Source organism: Plectropomus leopardus, chromosome 19, assembly GCF_008729295.1.
Source record: "Plectropomus leopardus isolate mb chromosome 19, YSFRI_Pleo_2.0, whole genome shotgun sequence".
Taxonomy (NCBI): Eukaryota; Metazoa; Chordata; class Actinopteri; order Perciformes; family Serranidae; genus Plectropomus; species Plectropomus leopardus.
This window is the reverse complement of record NC_056481.1, coordinates 16,748,831-16,773,115: the sequence shown is the minus strand read 5'-3', so window position 1 is coordinate 16,773,115 and position 24,285 is coordinate 16,748,831. Positions and strand designations below refer to the sequence as shown.

The window sequence follows — 24,285 nt, the reverse complement described above, 5'->3', positions numbered from 1 at the left end:
GATTTTATTTAGGGCGCTTGAGGTGATGTGCTGGGACTGCAGTGTGAGGGTATTTACACATACAGTAATAAGTCAGGGGGAAACATTTAATTATTCCAATAAAGAACATTTCAATGATAATTTTGTGACATAAATACACAGTTCTCAAATCTTGGCTGCTTCAACATTTGGAGACAACAAAGTGAGAATCAAGAGTGACAAAAATATAATATCATACAGAAGTGACAATGACAGCAGGGATGAGTTTACCAAAATTACACATTAATAACAATCACTGCGCCATACATCAGGTATCATTACATTATTTAGAGAGAGAATAATATTTATCTACAAAAGCTTTTCATTACAACCTAACTTTAACCAGCTTCACAGCCATTTTAGACACTAATGCCTTAGACTTTAAACACCATTAATACCCTAACCCATCTCAAACTGTAATCTAAAACCAACAACTCTTTCATTTTCAGCAGGCAACTAGACAAATGCATACTTTTCTCATAAATGATGATACATTCTTGTCATTTAATTTTAAACTGCTTCATTAATGTATCTCACTTTTACCCATCTTGCAGTAACCAAGTGCAGATATTTTAGGAATAAAACATTAGTTCCCCTCAAAGATGGTGTCAATGATCATATGATTTTACACAAATACTCCTGAATGATATAAATGAGCATTTTGCTGATCTGGTGCAACCAAGAGTCAATAATAACATCACAGCAGCACATTGTTAAAAGTTTAACCAGTTTATATCTTAGGGGTTAAATCTAGCTTAGGTGGCCTGACAGAAGGATTATCTGCATTGGTAAATGCCACAAAGGTCAACATGAATTGTCAGTTTGAAACATTTTGGTCTCTTGAATCAAAGACTCTCTTTATACTTTTTTTTAATATTTATTTTTTTTTTTTACAATGAATGGACATCAGTTGTTACAGCTGAATTGTCCAATATGAATGTTACTTTTGAGGAAATGGGGCTGACTTAGGAAAAACAAAATAATAATAGCTATCTATTAGCAAAGACTATAGTAAGTTGAGTTCTCATGTTCATGTCTGCTTTGAGGTATTACATTTAAACATTCATTACATTAGCCTACAGAAACTAACTGGAAAATCAATGTTGTATCCAGTTTTCAGGCAAAAAGAAACCCTAAACTTAACCCCTAATGTTTGTGTCAGATGCAAAGAAATAAACACAAAGGGGTCATCAGAACATAAAATGTAGCCCACTACATATTATTAGTAATTTAAAATGGGCATTAGGCAGAATTTAGAAGAGATTTGCCCTCTTCTTCATGTCATTACGTTTCCACAGTGGAAGTACGTCAAACTCTTGAATCTCCATGCCAAAGACCTCAAAGAATGAATCCGGAGAAAGGTGACGCTGCAAAGGCAAAGCAGGACACACTAAAGAGAACCGCAAAAAAGCTGCAAAGTGTATCTGTTTGGTGCATTTCTTATTCTAAAAAAACAGTCATACAGTAGGTTTGACTGAGATAAAATGTCATCTTATTTTTAAGGAAAAGCAATTGTCAAGGAATTTACCAGCATCCTGTTTTAATTATGGTATGTGACGTATTTTACGCAAGATATCACATTCATTTAAAAAATGTAATATTTAAAACATTTTCTGAAAGCAGTCCGTTTAGCTGTGTAAAAATATATTACTGTACCTCAAGTCTTGTTCTGTCGACATCCTTGGGAAGTTTCGCTCGTCCTCTACTGGTGACTGCGAGCAGTTCATATGGGTAGACCTTCAGAAAACAAAGACTGGTTGAGAGTGCTTTATAATGCTACACCTAAATACAGTCTTGTGTATGCTACATCATGAGTTATGCTATGGAAGAAGATTAAGGTCACATGTGAAAACTGTGTTTGTGTTCTGAGTTTAAAGTCAGAATTTTGACTTTTTTTTTTTTACATGTGGCCCTAATCCTCTTCCGAGCTGCTGAGCTAAGAGATAGAGTAAGAACACAGCGTACCATCCATATATGCATCCTGTATAACCATCTCACAATTACCAGGCATAGTAGTCTATAGTACCATTGCTTCAGCCTTCAAGGAAAACAATATGATCCTGCTTTTATGAGCCTTTGTCAAAAGACTCACTATATCATCTCGCATTACAAAGGAAGGATGATAATGACATTGTCCTTGTCACATGCATGCTGTCATTTGTATCACAGTTATTCTTGCATGCAGTCTTTTAAAGGTGCTTTGCAATGAAAACCAACCAGATCCCCAGAATAAATGCTGGAATTATACATTTCTAGAAAACCAAGGATATGTTACACATGTACATTTCATATGTAGCAGATATGTTGAATTTTTATGTTTTGATTTTCATGTTGTGACGATGCTGTGGTTAATGTGGGTTTCAGGGTTCCCATACATGTTCATTGATGAAATTTCAAACTTTCATGGACCCATAATTAAATTCCAATTACCATTCACAATGTATAAAACAAACATTGTTTTATCTCAGACATATTTTACAATTTAAACTTAGGAGTGGGGCATAGCATAGGTGTAGAAACTTTGGGATTCATGATCTTACATGTTAAAACACGCTGTCATAGCAACAAAACTCCAGCTAACTGGCACACACATATCAGAGGTACATTATATCAAGAGCAACAGAATATAAATTGGCCATTATATTTAGCTTATCCACAGAAGAGGACTGCAACAATTAATTTTTTTACTTTTTCAAAACCCTTTTACTGACTCATGGACTTCCACAATCTTGTATTCCAGGCCTGAAAGTCATGGAATACAAGATTGTGACATTCAATGAATTTTCCAGGTTTTCCATGACCACATGAACCCTGGGGCTTAGGTTTAGGCACAAAAACTTATTGGTTAGATGAGGAAAACATCATATTTTGGCTTAAAATACCCAGTTTGGTTGTTACGAACACAGTTGGGAATGTCACAAACTCTCATTAAAGACAGAAACGTACAATAACAACATTTCATTCTGGCATCAGGGCTGTGAAAACTCTCCTCTAGTACACATGGATATAAAATAACAATACTTGCTTTTGGTTCCAATAAATTAGGCATAGACACTCCTCTGTCCATTCGTGCTAATGGATGTTGACCGTCATGGAGCTACAGAATGAAGCAAACACGTGCAATGGGAAAATGTCACGGCGGAATTAATCACTTGTTGAATAGTTTAATGCATACTTAATAAAACATGCTCATGCAGAAAGTGAGTTGAGGTCAGTTCTTTGAAAATGCATTAAACCAAACAGGGTGAGGATTCAAGATCACAAAAAGTTCTTTTCACATACCTTGTAGTCTGAAAGGCAGGAAAAAAGATAAAGAACAAGCAACACAAATTAATTTCCAAAGAATTAGGCATTGATGTAATACTGTAGTGATTAAAAATAATATATGTCTATCTACATACCTCTGAATCTTTCGCTGCTGTATTGGGAGAAGTCAGCTGAGCGTGGCTTAATAAAAAGAAAGAACAGGAAACATCATTTCTGTTGAAGTGCAGTAAGATGGACAAACCTTATTAAGTTTTTTTGAGAGTTTTTCTGGAGCTCCCTATAAAAAACAAAGCAATAAAAAGCATTTGACTATTCTGTAACACCAATGTATCATATTCTAAATGGGAAGTGAAATATAAACATGTGTTTTTGCACTAGATTCAGTCCAGTGAATCAAAGAGATGCCACTAAATCGCTTTACAAAATAATGCTGAAGAGAGGTATCAGTGATAATGCTCTTACCGGATGGAGGCCATTGCGACCATATCCAGGCAAAGAGGCTGTTTGGGATGAAGAGGTTTTTAGATCTGTGTGAAAGTGCAACAGCAGACAGATTAGCTCATCAGAGGTGACGTACAGTCAGACTTGGCTCTTTGCCCAAGTCAGATCAGGCTTTTCTTAGCCTTTTGCTAATTGTTCTCTAAAACTGACTTCTCAGTACTGCACTAATTTTATATTTACAACACAGTTGCATAAGTATAGTTCAGACAAGTGAATAGATAAATGTTCTAGAGATGTGCAACAATACAAACACAATATTTTAAAAGAACAGAACTAAAATAGCAATCAGAAGCTTTAAATGTAATATTTAGCTGCAGCATTAAAATGAACTTTTTGAAATGTTGTACAAAAGAAGGAAAGGTCATATTGTACCTTGCTGTTTATAAATTGGAGGCCTCCTGTACATGTTGAAGCCTTCATCTAGGACAGAAAAGATGCAGTGTTAGCAGATAATTTAATCCACAAAACTCACACAACAGAACCAAATTAATAAATAAATAATTAATAACATTAATTATTTTTTTTTTAAATCACATATTTTTATATATTTATTTGGTTTGATCAACTTTCTCAGAAAGAAGACTGAGACCTCAATCAATGTAAAAGCATCTGCACATGCAATATACTTACTCAAAAAATCCCAGAAAGTCTGATTGCATGTACAATAATTGTAGTGACCTTTACATCACTTATCAAAAAAAAAACCAACGACAAAAAAGGTGATGCCACAATGAGCGTACAACACACCTACAATTACGCAAGTTTTCACTAGGTACACTATGCAGTCCCCCCATAGCGCTCCAGTGAGGTCGGGACTTTATAAAAAGATAGCGACCAGGTGCCAGATTGTGAGCAGCACAGAAGGCATCCAAGACACACAGCACCGAAAAAAAAAAAAAAAAAAAAGTAAATACAGCAGGGTGAAATACCAAACGAGAGTGAATCTGGGGTGTACAAACAGTAATCGACACTCCTGCATAATATACCTTTAAATACAGTTTAATTTTATGTAATAGTGGAGTTTCAGAAATGATTATCAAAATCATTTTAAGAATTTAATGTCTCAAATCAACTGAACATAAACACTCTGACTCAACAAAATAAGGCAACGCTCACTATACAGAAATCAAGGCTGTGTGGATTGTAAGTGGGTTGTAAGTAATGGTCAGTTCCAGCTAAAAACACATGCCAGTGATTACTGGTCAAAGGTCAAAGCTTGTCATATTTCATACACACACACACACACACACACACACACACACACACACACTTTATAAAACGATAAAAAATTTCACAGGTCTGCTATAAATAGGCACAGCTGCAGAGGATTGTGCGAGTGAAGTCTGGAACAAGCACAAGAATATTTACTTATTTAATCAATCAAACTATTTTTAAAAATACCTACTGTGACCTAGATTTACATAAAGGATTGTTTTTCCCAGAAGAATAAATTTGGGGGGGTTGGGTGAGGTGGCAGAACGACAGGAAAGGATGGTTACATTAAATATGTAAAATGGGAAAAGATAGCTGTGTCTGGGGAACTAACTGTAGTAAGATGTAATTTGATGTAAAGGGTCTGAGTGGGTGATTGACTCTGAACAATGACCTCTAGATGTCTCAGTGTTTCTCACAATAAAGTGATTTGCATCTCTGTGCCAACCTCTCCATAAATTCCAACTCCAACCCTTAAGCCACTTTGTTTTTAGTAATTCAGGCATTCAGATAGGAATTCTTATTTTACCATTGCACATACCACAGTCCCAGCAGCATAAAATGTTGCCTAAAAAGAGTAACTAACCCCCCAAACTTTTTCAGTTGAAAGGCAATATATACTAGCATTTAGTAGTGCTGTTGATTGATTGGTCCAACTCTTGACATTAGAGCACAGTATTAAAATTCTACATATAATGTTATAAATATGTACAGTGACTGCCCTCTAAAGGTTGAAACCTGGCTATTGCAATTCAGTTTTGCAATTGGCTGACCCTGGTAGCAGGATCAGGTACCAACTGACTTCTTGTGTTAGTGTAGGGGTGGCAGAGAGGCACTGTGGATCGAGAGGCTGCAGGATTGTGTGACTGGGTGTATCTTAGCCCCCCTCCCAGCCCTGCCCATTTTTGAGAATTCTTTCACATTTCAGGGAGGCACTCAAGCAAAAAGTAGGGGATTTAGTTACTCTTTAAATTAATGTGTTTGATGGGTAATAAAAAAGATAACAAAGGCAAGGTGATACCAGGAGGGGAGAAAGGATGCAGAAAAGCGAGGCAGAAGAGCAGGGGTCCTTACCTTTGGTTTGAGGGAGTAAGTGGTGGTATAAAGGGGAAGTGGGGCGTGTGTCATTGTTACCAGAGAATAAAGAGGGAGAAAGCATCACTTCTGTTTGGTATTCCAGGAAAGAAGTGAAAGAAGGTGTTGTGGAGGCAGAAGAGATAAGGGAAGGTGGTAAAACAAAGAAATAGTGAGCAGAGGGATGCTAATATCTTTACAAAGGTGATAAGAAGAGTGAGATCATTTTACTTTTGTGCACTTTTCTCACCTGCTGGGCGGTGAAAGTGTTGTGGTGATCTGGACAGACTTGGAGTGTAGCTGTGACGATTGTACGTTGCATGAACTCCAAAATATCCATGGCTTGAAGATTTTGGTATGCTATTTCTTACTTCTAGACTCTCCTTGAAAGATGACACAAAACCAGTGTGAAATGCACAACCAATCACGAATAATCAGTGATAATAAGTGCTAAATAAGTATGTTTGCATGACTTTAATATTGGTCTGGCTTATAACACTGATATTTACCTCTGTGGTTTCAGATACGTTTCCTGGTGACTAAATTAGAATGACAGAAGAAGAAAAATAAATGTGTAAGAGAGAGAGAAACACAACATACACTGTTGATATTTTACATGGAAACCTTGTATCTCCACACTTGTGTAACATGAAAAAGAAAAGCTTTTCTAACTATGGAACACTATGCAACATGTAAAATGTGTTACAAAAGAAATACATGTAAAATGTTATCAGTTCCTTAATCCTGAAGCTGAATTTGAAAAATCCCCAAACTTGTTATAGATGTTTTCGTATTAAGACAGAAGTGAAAAGTAGGAAATGACGTGGTTTATTACAAAGGTACTTTTAGCCAATTACTGTATGTGGTTGGGCATAGATCATTAATACGTGCTCAAAGACACTGTAAATAGCAACAAACTCCCTTTGTTGTTTTATCAATTGACTCCTGATTAAGTATGCAAACATTCCGCAGTTGTATTTTATCTGCCAAATTCTTAAAAATGCCAAATATAAGTAAAGAGAAGGATAAGTTGGAAGCCATTTTTCTGCCAATGTGATGACAAAAAAGATCTTGTGAGTCATTATAATGAGAAACTGTCTTGAAAAAACGACTCAGTACCTCAAAACAATGACTTAATATTGAATTTTTTTTTACATGGTATCCCGAAACAATTCCTTAGACTTAGAATCTCAAAATAATGACATGATTTCTCAAGAAAATGAATAAGTATATTGCAAAAATAATGCCTTAGTATCTCAAAATAATGACTTTGTATCTCATAACAATGACTACGTATTACAAAAATAATGTCTTAGTATCTAACAATAATGGCTTAGTATTGCAAAAAAAGACTTAGTACCTCAAAATAATGACTCATTATCTCCAAATAATTACTTTGTATCACAATAAAGGACTTACCATCTCAAATAATTCCTTACTTTCTCAAAACAATGACTCAGTATCATAAAATGACTCAATATCTCAAAACAGTGACTATAAGAAAGAAGAAAATACTGAAAAAATACTGCCTTAGTATGGCAAAATGGTATAGTATCTAAAAAATGACTTAGTCCCACAAAACATTGACATTGTATCTCACAAAATGACCCTATATTTAAAAATAATGAGGAACTTTCTCGAAATAATGACTTGAGATTGTTTGTCATTATTTTGAGATATGTCATCATTTTGATAAAGTTTCTCATTAATTTTGAGATACTAAGTCATTATTTCGAGAAAGTGTTTCATTATAATGATATACAGGATCTTTTTTTCTCATAACACTGGCAGAAATGGGCTTTCATAGAATCCTGTATATCTGCCTAAATCTTGACTTAGACTTGGTATTCAAAGTGTTTTGTTAATGTAGAAGCACTATTGTCCAAAAACACACATTTCACAATTTTTCACAGTAAATGTCTTTGCATTTTGCACAAAACAGACAAATTTTAGAACAACAAAATATCAGAACAACCAAACAAGACCTCACTTGGTTTGACTCATGAATCAAACCAAGAAAAAAACACCAAAACAATGAAACACAAACATGTCACCGCATAGAACTCAGAGCATTGAATGAGGTTACCTCTGCAGGGCTTTGCCTGTCCTGTCTCTTTCCTTTGTCCAAAGTAGAGGAGTTGTCGTTCACAGACTTATAAGATATCATATCAGGATGCTCTATGTCATATATAGCCTTGACTCTGGGAATGGCTGCTAAGTCTCGGTAATCAATGATCTCGTTATCTACTTTTGCCTGGGACCAGGACAGGGAGGATAGGGAAGGATGGAGGATGAGGAGGCACACAGAGGTTGGGAGATAGAGGGAGCAGACGGCATGAGTTACGTCAGGTGAAAGGTCAAAGGCTGCTTATTACATGACTTCAGGGAGGAATGAAACTTTAATCCTACAACACCACAATAGTCTGTCTTTGGCACATGGAGAGAGATTAGCATTATAATCTGCGGCCCGTTTCTGCTTCACTATATCAATTATTTCTCAGGCTTTCAAGTATAAAAAAGGTAAATAGTTTTTGGCTCATATGTTGAGGTGTTTTGTTGGGATTAAAGTTTATTTCTTTTACACAACAAACCAACAATCTATGAACAGTAATACACTGGATGGAGGACACCGAAAGCGCCAGGTTGTATTTATAATCAATCTCAATCTGAATTGCCAATGAATTCAAATTGATTGAGCAGATAAATCTAAATTCCTGTTTATCTTTTTCAATATGTGGTTGACTTGAAAATCTAAAGGCTCTTTATCATTCAACCACAATTGAAATCCCGTTTATCTCTGACAAGATAGAAACTAGTTCCGATCAGTCAAGGTTAAGTTAAAATATATATGCAGTATATATACATGTATGTTTACAGATTGATTTTAAGATTTTTTTCATGTTTTCCACATTGGCTATTTTAAGTTCTAAATTCTAAATGTTTGCCTTCATTTACAAAAAGAAACATCTTGCAAGAGAGACACTTTGTCCATGCGACTCCCCTGTATAAATAAAGGATAAATGAAATGTAAATCAAACCACGGTGAATCGTGCACCATGGAAGGTGGTGATGTTGTCACCAACTTACACAGATGGTCCGACCAGGACTCCCCGGCGTGCACGAGCCCGGCCTTGAACAGGAGCTTTCAGAGGACGATCTAGTGGCCTACAGGAGAAAAAAAAAACAGCTAGGTTAATCTGACATCACTTCCTGCTTCAGCTCAGGTGTTGGTAAACAGCCTCTGTTGTTTTCTCTCAATGCCTCGTCACTACACACACAACTTGGTCCTCACATCTGGTCTAGTTTCCCTGTCATTCGTGGGTAAAAGCAAGCATTAAAATGCAGCAGTGTGCAGTGTGGGACGGGCATCATGCAGTTTATGTGCACTTTTCCACATTGTAATAGGCTTTATTTTGACCAAATAATGATATCAGCCAGACTGTTGTTTTGCATAGTACTAGGTGTATATTACTGTTTGTGAAGGTACTAATGCATGACAAGAAATAACACAGCGAAGCATGCATCAAAGTCAACAGTGAAATTTTTTATTTGCTACAGTTAACTTGTTTTTAAAGTGTTATATGCAGGGGCGGAGCCAGACATTGTAAACATTGGGGGCTAAGCCAAAACCTAGGCAGGTCAAGGGGCATCCTCCCCCAGGTAAATTTTTTTCCCCTCTATTTACAGCAGCTATATGCACTATTTTTCAAACCATCTGAGATGATAGAATGCCTAAAAATCAGTACATCATTGGAGAAAACATGATAGTTGGAAAGGAAAAAATAATCCTGGAGAGTCTATATCATATAGTACTAATTTTAATATTACGTTGATAATATATGATATGATATGTTATTATATTATATTATATTTAGTCATCATTCTGAAACCATATCACAACAAATGTTGAATATGACTAATTTTCACCCTGTTAACTAAAAGAGGCAGAAATTGTCTAATGCTGCTGATTTAGGTTTTTTTGTTTTGTTTTTTTTAGTTACATTCCATAGTTAGGGTATTGCCATAAGAAGCATTACTAATCTTGAACCCTTTTTGTGTGATATTTCACAGGAGTAGAGTTCACAATATTAATGTTGAGTCAACAAATTTCACAATAATCTGTGCCGCTCTTATTGCAAATCAAGGATCCGGTACCAACAATACTAAGTAAATGTTCAATACTCTGAATAAAATATTAGGCTGACAAAAAACAGCATATTACAATCACCAACATGGGCATATATATTTTTATAAGAATTACACAAAGTTGAAGGTATTTTCAAAACCTAAAAGATTCAGGGCTTTTGTAAAAAAACATTTGGGGGTGGAGCTCTATTAGCCACCCCCCTAGTCCGCCCCTGCTATTTCTATTAAATGTAACAATTACATATATTGTATACTGTGCAGGTGCTCCTCGAATTAAAATGTCCTCTTAATAATATTTAGATGCAAGAATATCAAACTAAAACAAGGAATCTTGTCTTAAAAGTGTCTTCTTTTCGCTTACGTGAATTAGCATATAAGATCTACTTGGCCAGCCTGGTGAGAAAAGTGCTGCATGTGAAATAAGCAGAGTGCAGTTAATCTCAAGACATGAGATTACAGCCTGCTCACTCTAGAAAACCATCAGTACAAGTGGCGAGCCCGCTCACGGTATTAACCTTCAGTTCATGTTGAGGGAAAAAGTAAGCAAGAGAAGGTGTTTTTGGTCTGCCGACCTGGGAAGCAAGAGATAGTGTAAGGATAGCGCATATTAAACTCGCATCCTCCTAGAAACAGCATAGAAGAGCTGGATATGTACAGGTATTATAAGAAGTTATGTGAATACATTACGTCATGTCATGTCTTGGGTTGCATATTGCCTATAAGAAACATTAAATGACATGTCACTCATAGAAACAAAGTTGAGTGCTAAGTTAAAGAGGTCTTACCATGTAAGTATCCTCAGTTCTGCTGTCTCTGCAGTCCGGATGCCAAACTGTTGATCCTGCAATGGCAAAATGACCACATGTCAAAAGAAATACACAGTTTAGCAGTGAACAGAAAACAGCTGACACACTGAACATTTAGATTCCATTAAACAAACACATGCAATATTCTCACCATAAATGCATGTACATCCACATAAAAGTACTTTCTCACACTGACCTTGCAGATACATTTCTTCACCTTCTGTGAACATTTTGTTACATCGGCTACATCTTGCGCAGCTGGGGTGATAATGTTTCTCCCCTGCCTATAACAGATGATGAGAAAGGAAAGAGCATAGAGTTAGACAAATTACAGAGAAAAAGAAGTAACACATATTACTCAAACTCTTAACCTTTTTGGATTTGGAGACCTGCTTCAAAAGATCTCCTGAAACTATTTAATGCATTTAATTATCAGCTCAGTGTTTTTGCTGCTATCATCACAAATGTGTCAGAGCCAGCAACCATCAAGTCATATTAGTCACAATAGGTATTACACAATGTATGAAGTTACAAGCAATGTCAAAACAGATGCAATCAAGAGCTTACTCTTCACTGACAGTACAGATTTCTCACCTCTAAGACTTTTCCAGTAATAAACTTCTGACATGCTTCACATTGTACCCCAAATTGAATCTGGTAGTCCCTCTCACAATACGGAACACCATCCCTGAAAGATGAAACACTTGATTAAAAAACACACACAGGTGCTAACATCATTTCTGATTCTGACCTTTATTGTTAGGAAATAGACACAGAAATAATTTAGAGTGAGAGATTTGTGTTTACTTGCTGATGTATTCTCCGCTCAGCACTTTTCTGCAGGCTTTACACTTGAAGCAGCCGAGGTGCCACTGGCCACCCAGCGCTAACAGAGCCTGGCCATTCTTGATGTCTCTGCCACAGCCAGAGCAGTCTGAGAACACACACACACACACACACACACACACACATATATATGCATTTTTTCTGTTCTTCTTAATTATTTTTGGATTACTTAATAGGCCTACAGGGCACAGGCCGCAGGGCCCCCCCTGACCTCTGTGTACAAAGACACTCAAAATAACCACAAAGAAACATAACACGACTAGCACAAGGACACACAAAGAAATGCAAAACAGCTGTAAAGAGGCACAAAGAGACAACAACCACCAAGAGGCTCTAAAAAGAAACTCAAAATAACTACAAAAAGACTAAAAATATCTACAAAGAGATTAAAAATGACCACAAGGGCAAAACAACCACAATAAGACAGAAAATGACTATAAAGAGATACAAAATCACTATGAAAAGGGTCGAAACAACCACAAAGACACAAAATGAATACAGACATGCAAAATTCAAAAAACTTTGAGAGGGGCAAAATGACCCCAATGAGATGCAAAATGCCTATGTGTGTCTTGCTCCTATGTAGAAGAGGTGGTTGGTCCTTTTGCATGTTGGAAACATTGTCTTATAATCCGCCCATGGAATATACATGTATAAACTGAACTATTCGAGTGGCTGTTTACTGTTGATTTTTTAAAATAAGCATCTTTCAGTACAGTTCCAAAAGGACATCTTTTAACCCAGAGGCTTCATGGGTCTGGATCCTCTACTAATCTTTATTCTATCTATAGTTGTACGTTAGATAAGGTCAAGTTGAGATGTAGAGTTGAGTTCTATCATATCTAAGTCCGCACTGAGTCATTGACCTGGGAGGATCCAGTAGGATGATCAGATTTTTAAGGTAATGTCAGCTCAGTGTTGTGGCCACAGCTGGCCGATGTTCACTGCGTAATCCCCTGTCTGATTATGTCTGCATGGGATCAAAGTCTTGGATCTATTTTAAAGCCTTGTTAATAAATATTTTTGATGTCAACAGTGGATCAAATGTCCTGGCTTCCTTAGAGAGTAAATCATGCAGGAGTGCACTTACTACTGGAACACTGGATGTCGTTAGGAGTAGGAGACACGGGTCGGATACAGCGCTGACACAGACAATCCCTTCCACTGAAGGTGACACAATCCCCGGCAGGAAAAGGCTGTCTGAGAAACACAGACAGAGACAGATGTACATCGCACAATTCTTATGTGAGAGTTAATATGCCTCCAAAATCCAAACTTTTTTTTTTTCACAATTACTTGCAATTGGTGCACACAAAGCAGGCTGGGTGGTAGGTCTTCCCCAAGACTGTGACCACCTCTCCCTCTACAAATTCCCCGCAGTTGTTGCAGAGCGTGCCGTGAAGCCTTTGGAAGTCCAGCGGGCAGAGGTAGTCTCCGTTCTTCATGAAGAAACCACTCTGAGCCAGGTCACAGCCGCACACTGCACACAGACCCAAAGTCACACAGGGAGAGACAGATGACAACAGAGACATTGAGGCTGCAACAATCAATTTTATTTTTTTTAAAACGATCTTTGGGTCAGTGGGAATCTTTGGGTGATAATGTAAAAGGTGTCATTTGTAGTGATCATCTGGCCTCAGTAGGTCATCCAAATGACTTGAGCTCAACATTCTGTTTCACTCTTTGCATCAGTCTGGACACACTGCCGCCTTAAACAGTTTCCAGAAATTACAATCCTGTCAGGGACAATCTTGGCAAATAAGGGATTCCGTACCATAGTTGACAACGTAAGCAACCATTCATGGACTGTGCCATAGTAAATTACATGAAATGTAGGCAGAATGGTAATGGTGGCTTCTGAAGCAACAAGTGCTTACTCTAACGTTAGCAGAGTAAACAAAGGAATAAGTGAAGTTATTGCAGAAATAGAGTCAATAACAACAGTTAAACAACAACAGAGGATGCACTCCAGGAGTTTCACAGAGGAAAAGAAGTTTTCAACATTTTTCCGACTGGATTTGGCAAAACCTCGGCACAAATCCAATGTTCACCGTTGTTTTTCCACAGATTGCGCTAATGGAGGACCATGTACGAGAGGCTGCAAAGCTGGGGATCACGGTCGTGCAGATTGGCATTCACAATGACATACAACAGGAAGGCTGCCAGCTGGTATTCAGCAGTCCAGAGGCAGCTTGTTGCTGAATGAAAAATGGAAATTGGAAAATGGAAAAATAAAAATTATAACTTTTTAAGCACTTTTTCCAGGCCCTTTCCTTGTTGGGTCATTTCTTTGTTCGTTGCTCATTGCCTTCCTCCAGTGTTTTTGATAGAAATCAAACTAATTTACTCAGGTTTCAAAGGGTTAATGCAGCTTTAAAGAAACAAACTCATGACAATTTAGTTAACTTGTTCACTTAAACTCTTCCTTTTTGCACTAAATTCTTTTTGCAAAACAAATTATCACACTGCTCTCATCTCTTTGTTACCTTAAATTTTTATTGAGTAACATTTTGACTCTGTAGTGGCCGGATCTCATTCCAAAATTTTATCTTTTTGAGTTTTTTCTTTATTTATGATGTATATTTGATACACCTGCTCTGTTTTTTTTTTCACTTGTTTTGTATTTTGGGTCAGTAACTTAAGTTTACATTTTTAATTATCGCCTTTTACAGGCTGTTGTCATTCTAGTAAGTTAACACCAACTACGTCACATAGTCCATCAAAGAGATGAGATAAATGCTATTCGGGCTGTGTGACCTCGTGATTCTGCCAGGCTCTCTGAAGTGTTTATGTGCTTGACAGGTTACTGACAGGGAGGTAGTGTTTTCTACCAGCTTGTTCAGGGTCATCTGATACCATGCAACCCGCTTCCGACACTGTCCCTCTGAACCTGCCACCACAGAACGCAGAGAGATGCCAAGGACAGATTTATGCGTCTCTATTCCTGTCCCACTGAGACTACCTAACAATATACATTAGTTTACTAAAAAAAAACCAACTATTTAAGTATGAATAAAACCTACAAACATGTGCCTGCATTCCTCTGATCCCAGATATTGTTTAATAAAAATTATTCAACAAATGATTCATAATGCATAAAGGGAGAATTCCTCTTAATTATAGGCTGATAACACATAATTATTACGTGACAATCATTATTCCCTCTCTTTCTGTACCATACAATTTAATGTAGGCCTACTTTAATCAAACTTTATGCATCACTGAAACAAAAACAGCTTATTTCAATTCACATTCATTCAAAATGAAACACTTTGAGGTAAATTCTGATTCAGTGAAGCCCACAGATCCCCAGGTCTTCCCACTGTTAAAATACTGCAGGCATCTCTGCTCTGAAAGTCTCTTTGTGTCCTCTGCGCTGTAAACACCGTAACAATGCGATGAAAGGGCAACAACACGAGAAGCTTGTCGGTTTCAATTAGTGTGGACAATGGCCTGCTGAGGAAATATGTTTTCCACGAAACAAAGTAACTGCGCTGAATGACTGTCTGACAGGTTCTCACAACAGCCCATTGTAGACGCAGAATATTGTGTAATAAATTGAATTTGTGGCACCAGCAGGCTGACTAATGATTCACCAGCAAGTTCTGCTCAATTTAAACTAACATTAGTGGGAAAAGATGTTGTAATGCAACCTAAAATGTCATATGTTACTTGTGTTACCGCTTCCTTGTAAAATTGTTTATATGTGTTTTAATTTAACTGGATTAACAATATTTCAGCATCAATTCCAAATTAAAAATCAAACAGTACACAAGTTTAAATCAACAGTGCCACTCGTCTTTTAAGTTTGTTTTTTAATGTATCTTTTAACTCATCTTTTAATTTTATTTATTTATTTACATTTTTCTCTTTGTCTTTTATTTTAGCCACTAATTTATCTTTTTACTTCTTTTTCTGAATTCCACCCTTCTGTCTTGTTTGTCAAAGCACTTTGTAAATTGTGTTTTTAAAGGTGATACATAAATAAAATTTCGTTATTTTATTAGTACTAGACAAATCCATTAAGGAAATCTTAAAGACATCCATATTAAAGAGCAGCCTTATATTTGTGAAGTGATTTGGAGCAAAAGTCAGGAATTCCTTCAAAGTGTTTTTTAAGGCAGCCATCAAATCTTCTCCACCTCACATGAGGAATTTTGTTCATTGGATTCTCAAATCTCCCAAATGTCCAAATTAAGACTCAAAAAGGGGGCTCTCCATTGAGCTTATAAATCTATTCTGACTGAGATGGAATATGATAGTCCAGAAGTTGTAATATTGATGGTAATCACCTTTGCAGGTAAAGCACTTTATGTGGAAGTGGCTGGTCTGGACTCGCAGCACCTCTCCCTTGCACGGCTCCCCACACCTCAAGCACTGGATGACCATCTTCCCCCCCGGAGGACACGGGTGGCAGCCACCCTGAGCGTGTAGCACTGCAGGAGAGGGAGGCATAAATCAATCAGTTAAGTCTTGACAAATTCTTTAGAGTTGTTTTCCTTGCAGCATGTCATCTAAAATGTAATTTCACACTGCCTGGTCTTTAAACTACTGTCTTTTTGCCTCCTCCTAAAAAAACCCCTGCTACTCTCAGTTTATTAGGCTTGAATGAAGCATCAGTCATATGTAACCCCATGTAATTGTAAATGTGCAAAGACAAGAATCCCTACGCACCCAATTCACCAAGTCAAATTTGAAAATAGTGCTCCTCTAAAACCACTAAAATAATATTTATTTAAATGGACTCTGGTTGTTTTGGCGATATTAATTTCTGAGTTGTTTCTAGTTAACAAAAAGTAGCATGTTCTTAAACAAAAAGGTTGACCTCTGTAGATAAAAACAATCTGAGCCTGTCAGCGGCAAAAACAAGCAGATTTTATTGGACATATAGCCAACTAACGGAGCACAATTGTGACTACATAGCAGCTGGATTCGCTGCTGCTGGCTGCAGTGCTCTCAGTAACAGATCGGTTTCAAAATTTGTTGTTTCCATTAGTCACTTAGACACAAAACATGGAAAAGTAGGATCCAGGTTGAAAAATACCGGTGTTGCCCTTTAAATGTGTTAACATGCTGGCATTTGTTTTAATTTTACATATTTAATTTGCATTGTTGGAGGGAAGATTTTCATTGGCAAGAACTGCTTCTGTAATTGTGCATTTGATAAATAAATAACTTGAAACCCTGTTAATAAGGAAAAAAACACAAAGTAAGCAAGGCTAATGCTATTATTTATGCATGTATTTGGTCTTAAAGTACATTTTTTCAAATACTTCCAGCAGGTTTTATACTTTTCTGCTTCAGTGGTTCATTACGGTACAACAGTCTCTCAGAATTGTCCTGTTGGTGCTTACATAACTGAACGTAATGCACAGACATGCTTTGCTTTGGCACAAAAACACACACACACACAGACGAGCTCACGAAGAAGCCATTATTTCTCACATTAGATCTCACGACAATAACAGAGAGAATATTCGACAAGAGTGTTGCCGCTTGGATACCAAACGTAGTCTCATAATATAACAAGACCCTCAATACTTCTGCTTCTGTCTCTTTAATGGTTATAAGGCAGCAGAAGCAGTGGATGCCTGTACAATCTAATCACAGCCTACTTGAGAGGTCTTGAATGTGATTAGTAGAGGAGAGAGAGGAAAGAATGTGGCACATTGAGAGTGCTGTGTCTCCTTGTGTGTGGAAACCTAGCATACAAAATAGATAGACACATGAGCTTCATCTTTCTTTATCCAGTTTGGCAGAAAAGTCAAACAAATTCTCTTATGAACAAGTTAACAAGCTAGATATGTTCATCGCAGCTGCGCTATGATGCATGAGTTGCGTCGAAACTTATTTGACCCAAACAGAGAGATTTCCTCACACAGTTGGAAAAATATTCAAAACTGTTGCAAACTCAGCCTCGTGAATACCAAGAAAACTGAGTCAGGCACCATCGGTATGTGGCCCAAGTCTGCCCCCACAACAAGAGAGATTTGTCACCATGGTAACATGCATGTAGAAACAAACTAGATTACATGAGCATGCTTCCCAAAAGTTAATGTAAAGCTCACTGTAACTGATTGTACAGTTGTGATGACAAATCAGTGCCCTCGGTGCTGTGCTGATTATTAACTTCAACTATTGGCTGGCTGCTATAATGCCGACAGTGATTAGATTAAGACGAGTGATCCATAACATCCTGCATCTATCTACCGGAGTCTAATAAGTTAGAAATAAATGCATACACATGCAAATATCTACAAACTTAAGCTTTAGAGCAAGATTATGAGACAACAAATAATTTATAGAAACGTTTTCATGACGGCACAAGAAAAAAGAAAAACTTTGATTACAGTCATCTGTTGAAAAAATTGTTTGTAAAAAATGCTGAGATTATTCATGCCAATAGAAGTAATAAAAAGGACATTGTGTGACAGTAATTAAATGAAATCTGATCAATTATTTCTGCCAAACTTGACAAATCCTAGTGGGAATGTAACCTGTTTTTTTAGCCATGGCACTCAGACAATCACTGAAAACTCCAAGCCAAACTGGCCTTTGTCCTGGAAAGCCTCAGATATTTGTGAATGACAGAGCTGTGGTGCCAGCATCACACAGTAACTCTTTGGATTATTTTATTAGAAAAGTTTGAAAGTTTTGTTTTGTTGCAACTTGACTCATGGAGAAGAAAAGCCCATATACTACATTGTCTTGGTTATATACAGCTGTGTGTGGTATTATCCTGTATATAGGCTTATGTATACTATTTGTATGCTTTCATTTTTATGTGTAGAGCCCTCACATGGAAATATTTCAACAGTTCGTCATGTCTTTCGCTCTTTCTTGATCTCTCCCAGAATGTGAAGCTGAGCTGGTGTCAAGTATTAGCAAACGGTAGATTTAGAAAGACAGCAAATGGAGAGAAACCTGAGACAGACAGCTAATCACACAACAACCCACTGTCTCCAGCTATGAAAATCTGCATCTGTGTGTATCCGTGTGTGTGTGTGTGTGTGTACATGTGTAAGAAGTGAGGGAGTATCTATTTTAAGTCCTCAGAATTTCTCATGTAGATGTTTAAATATAACTCGTTCTAATTGTATACGAGGTACAATGTAATAAAATGCAAACTATGCTTTATATACTGTAGGAGCCACTTAAGCATAGGACTATAATTTTTGCCATAATACAATGAGGTCATACAATTACGTTTTATATGGACTACAAGCTTTATTTGATCATGCTACTGTATGTGTGTTGATAACTGTAAAAATAAATTATTTGTGAATAGTTGAATTTGAGAGGACAAGTTGAATCATTAGAAAATTACCTTAACTTATCTTCTCAAATTCAACCAAGCTGAAATTTTAGGGGCACCCTGGATACTAACTTTTTTAAGTTAAAACAAGTTGATTTATTGTTAGTATTTTTATTACGTAATTTATTAATCATCTTTTGTGCTTTCAACAGTCTTGAATGCTTTTTGGGCACAAAGATTTTTTTTAGTGAAATATCATAATGTCATTGTATCAGAATATCGCTGATATTGCCAGGATATTTTTCCTATGCAAAAAAAAAAAAAAAAGATCCTGCACAGTTTCACAAATCCCATTTAGAAAGCACTTGACTTGATTTAGATATTTTGGAATAGCACCTGGAACTAAGGCATGTGTACATGCTTTGATTCAAAATTACTGCTTAAAAAATGCTTAGTTACTTGGATACAACAACACCAGCAGTTTCTTGAGGACAGTAAACAGTATCAGGAGGTTTTTTTTATCTCAACAGTCACTAGTTCAGTGAAATGAGTATTTTTCCAAAACTTTACCCTGACTAACATTGAGTTCCCTGTTGATACAAAATGGAATAATCAGAGTGAAAACACTGCTTAATTCAGAATTCTTAAAATCACATCTTAACTGACTATGATGCTCTACAGCTAGCTGTAACAGCTGCACTTTTCCCCACTTGGCAACCACAGTTGACAAAAATGTCAAATTAAGTTCTGTGTTTGGGAAATGTCTGACAATCAAAACAGATTAAAAGGTATAAGAAGTATAGCATAAAATTATGTAATATGTTTTCAGAATGCACATATCCCGGAGCTTTCATATAGCAAAATATCACCAAAGCCATTAGAATACATACAACATGAATTTTTAACAAGATCTGTGATAACACTGTGCATTTTAATACAATGTATTAATACTTGGTGTAGGATTTAAGAATCCAGGACAAAATCATAAGCAATATTATTTGACCTATCAAATCAAATGCCACCTCACTTAGAAAGCCAAAAAGAGCAAGCACAGCTGACAATTTGAAAAATACAAATAAAGCAATAAAGTTAGCATAACTATATGTCACAGTGATATGGTTCATTTTTTTGAACAAAAATATAAAGAGGCTTTCTGATTTAACCAAAACAATACACTCGATAATAAGTTGCAGAATAAACCATGATGAGTACGTAAAGACAAACATAAAGTCAAGCAGACACACGTCATTTCTTTCTTATCCTATAATACACACATTCTCACACACACACACACACACACGCACATACATATGCTTAAAAATGTCTACCTTTCTCTTTCATGTTTGTGCTGGTCTGTAGAGCGCTCACTGCAGCAGATCAGAATGAGGAGAGGGACTAAGTGGACTGCTGGTCCAAGGGAAGGGGGTGGTCCAAAACACAGAGGGCAGGAGGGTGTGTGTGTGTGTGTGTGTGTGTGTGTGTGTGTGTGTGTGTGTGTGTGTGTGTGTGTGTGTGTGTGTGTGTGTGTGTTCTCAAAGAGCACAGTAGTACGAGTGGCATTAAGTACATTTTGTGACCCCCAACCAGCAAGAGAATATTTGAATCCTAGACATTAAAAGCTGACATAGTTGTGTATTATTTTGAAGTAATATAGGGTTTTGTTTTTTTACATAAACCACAGTCATTGTCAAGCTTCATTAGTTTTTAACCTTTTAACATATGATGATGACATTCACCTATATGATGCTTTTTTTTTTTTTTTTTTTAAATAATAGCAAATAGCAAAATGAAAATATGATTTGTCTCCTAATGCAGTTGATCTCAGTCTTTTTCATGTCTGGGAGTGCTAAATTGATACACAATTAATCACAAATCCCCCATTTGATAAGATTTCTCTTCAAGGGCCATCATCTGAAAAAAATGTGGCTGTTGAATATAAATAAGGTCAGAATTCTAAAGTTGTCGATCACAGTTGAGGAGATAACCGTGAAGGAAGTGAAACCTATGATCAGAGTAGTCACTCTTATCACTCTTATTGATCTCACTTCTATAGTGAATTAAATAGTGGACAAAATTTAAGTCTATCAAGGACGGCTGGTTGAGAACCACAATCCTACGGCACACACGCTTCTTCAGTCTGCATAGTCTAAAGTTATTTAACCTTATAAAAAAAGTACAATATTGATAAGACTGACTAAAAGATTGTGTAGAGGTCAAATGATCTTTTTAGTCTGGCTTTTAATTTGGAGTAATTTTACAGTCTTAATTTTAAGTTTTAATCATTGTTTTTTACATTATTTTATCCCTGTTGTTTATTTAATTTTATACTATATACTTCTATTTTTGTAATTTATTTTTTTCTGTTTTTTTATTTGTTGAAATTACGAACTTTATGTATAATTGTTAAGGTTATTTTTTTAATTTTTTTTAAATGTGTCTGTGCTGTTTTAATTTCGCTGTGTGAAGCACATTTAGGCTGCACATTTGTAAAAGAGAAGTGCTATATGAATAAAGTTGAGTTGAGACAATGTCAAAGGGTCAGCAACAATCATGGATTACTCACATGCCTGTATTTCAGTCTGACTGAATAAAATCCCTTCATATTTACTGAAATAAAGAACTGTGGTGATGAAAATCAAAGCCACTTGACTGGCAGACATAAACGCACACGTGTGCAACACTGTGGTTTGTCTAATAGCTTGATTTCTACTTTTTGAACAAAAATAAAGCTGACAGAATATGTGAAATCCCATCATTATTTAGAATTTCCCTGTTAAAAATCAATGTCATATGATGCATCCACGAAACATTTTGCGACCAAATTATACATTGTAATAACAACTTATCACCCATGGCAACCGCATAAGGAAGTAAACTGGTAATTACCTGACATCTCTGCAGGTATGCCGTCCAGCTTCTCACACAGGATGTACTCGTTGGGGTTGATGAAAGGCAGCTGCTCCATCATTGACTGTTTGGGAATAAGGTAGAGGACCTCTGCAACTTCCCCATCTTCAATAATTGACATGCGTCTCACAGAGTTCTTCCTCTTCACTCGGTCCAGAACAACCATTTCATTGCTGTGGCTGGAGCCGCAGATCCTGCCCAGGTTGCTGAGGTTGAGGAGGCCTGACATGCTCGTGCCGTCGAGGCTCTCGGCGGTGCAGCCCAGGCTGCAGATCGACTCCAAGTGAGAAACCATAAAGCAAATCTCACGATTTTATAAAGTCCTCTGTTGAATGTCACGTATTACGTTGCTCTCTAAGCATGTTACTGACTCAGCGAGTGTGTGTGCATGTGCGTGTGTGTGTGTGTGTGTGTTGTCCATCAGGCAGTTGGTCCAAGACTAACTCCTACCACACACTCCCTAAGAAGATTAAGGAAGGTATATTTTTAGGGTTTATCTTCAGGGTAAACAGAGGATCTGAGTTCAAGGAAGTCTCTCTATCAGGTAACCTCCTTCCCTCCATTCCACTGACTTTTGACTTGTCATCACATGATGCATCCTTAGTGATGGGCCACTCTTTTAGGAAGGCTGCTAAAAACAATTATAAAGTAGCAAAACCAACAGAATAAAAAGGGAAAAATTGTGGGACTATATTAATCTATATATCTGTATTTTCTCATTGTAGTATTTATAGACGCTCTGAGTTTCACTTGCTGTATGAACGGCGCTATACAGATAATATTATTATTATTATTGTAATTCTTATTCTTATTCTTAACGCTGAATATGATCTAGACTGTTATTTTATGTATATTTCAGATTCTAAATGTGCTGGTACTGTCAACCTAATTATTTGAATTACTTAAGAAATCCTTTGTTTTGTTTTGAATGCATTTACTTTCTGTATTTCTTTAACTGTCTGATTTTTATTTGCCTAATGTTTTAATCCTTGTTCAACCATATAAAGCGCACAGAAACTATAAGTGCTTTATAAATAAAGTTGATTTTTATGATGATTATTATTATATACTATACATTATAAATAGTTCAATGTTGAAGTTTTAATCCATATTATTATTATTATTATTATTATTATTACAACATGTAATTTGTCTTTTTTATTTAATCTACTTTTTTCTTTTTCATCTAATTGTTTTGCTGTTGTTTTGTTGTTCTTGTAGGGCTTTATTGTCATGTCATCATATCATCGTGTGTGTTACGGTTATTATCTGCCTGTATTAAATAAATAACATGAAAGATTTTGAGCTGTACTGTATCAACCAGTTATGTATGCAGTTAAAATCCCATTATTTAAGTCTTCGATAAATGTCTGATTACGACTGAATACAAGGGCCAGCTGGACACAAAACATTTAATTTTCAGGAACATTTCATAACCCTCCAACTACAAACATGCTTTTTCTCTTAGTATTCTACTGTTTAATCCGCATGGACTGCCGTCTTTTGAACGCTTAGCTTCAGATCAGGGAATTCTCCACATTTAACCTGGCACAAAGTCAGGGACAGAACGTTTGGCACCCTGAACCTGGATCTTTGGAGTTCTGAAGTATTTGAGGACACAAGTCTGTCTAGATCAGTTTAGGCAATCTTTAATCTGCTTTTAATCAGATCCCCATGCTAAAAAGATTCTCAGATATTTATGTTGATTTTGTGTAAAAATGGGTTGTTAAAATTGATCAGAAGCCAAAGTTTGAAGCTCTAACTGGTAACATTTTTCTGTAAAAATACTCAAATACTGCGAAGGTGTGCTGTAACCTTCCTTATACTCATTAAAAAATACACATTTTCACCTGTAAGAATTGACAAATATAAATCAAACTGCACTCACCCACATTAAATGGTGTGCCTGTCTGTATTTTTAGAGCACGTCCTCCTGCATCTTACTTAGTAGCAACTGATGGATTATACTTTCTGAAATAATAAAAAATAGCAAATTAATGTTAGTGGTAAAATGATTAAAACAGCAATCTAAAATGGTTAAATAATTCTAAAAGGAATGTGCACAGGCTTAAAGGAATAACAGGAAGATTTATGTTTAATTTAAGCATGTCACACTTCCTTGTGGTGCTGCTACATTTGTCTGCAGCTCTTTAAATGTAAACTACATTCTTGCAGTTGTTGACAAAATGATGGATGGGATTTGAGCCACTGTTATCTTGACTAGCTCCCCAAAATACCCGCACAGACTCACAA

The 24,285-nt window shown here is 36.5% G+C and overlaps 1 protein-coding gene across 5 annotated transcripts; it reads right to left on the bottom strand.

Annotated features, from left to right (window-relative positions):
- LOC121959109 (actin-binding LIM protein 1-like) lies at positions 1-20,487 on the bottom strand. Of its 5 annotated transcripts, XM_042508292.1 has the most exons (21): positions 20,454-20,487; positions 16,163-16,306; positions 13,167-13,350; positions 12,961-13,070; positions 11,832-11,958; positions 11,619-11,712; positions 11,221-11,308; positions 11,004-11,059; positions 10,734-10,790; positions 9,160-9,237; positions 8,159-8,326; positions 6,582-6,611; positions 6,323-6,455; positions 6,073-6,162; positions 4,159-4,206; positions 3,748-3,812; positions 3,420-3,465; positions 3,301-3,308; positions 3,044-3,115; positions 1,675-1,755; positions 1-1,385 (listed from the first exon to the last, which is right to left on the bottom strand). In XM_042508292.1, exons 1-21 carry the CDS (start codon positions 20,464-20,466, stop codon positions 1,272-1,274), a joined length of 1,806 nt encoding a protein of 601 aa, XP_042364226.1. In that variant the 5' UTR covers positions 20,467-20,487; the 3' UTR covers positions 1-1,271. The 5 variants fall into 5 exon arrangements, with proteins under 5 accessions (XP_042364226.1, XP_042364228.1, XP_042364229.1 ...); XM_042508294.1 differs by lacking the exon at positions 3,044-3,115; XM_042508295.1 differs by lacking the exon at positions 6,073-6,162.
- Positions 20,488-24,285: the final 3,798 nt, after the last annotated feature.

Coding starts and splice junctions, on each gene's coding strand:
- LOC121959109 (XM_042508292.1), bottom strand. Junction 6,163..6,322: donor ACACTTTCACCGCCCAGCAG/GTGAGAAAAGTG, acceptor AATACCAAACAG/AAGTGATGCTTTCTCCCTCT. Junction 4,207..6,072: donor CTTACTCCCTCAAACCAAAG/GTAAGGACCCCT, acceptor TTTCTGTCCTAG/ATGAAGGCTTCAACATGTAC.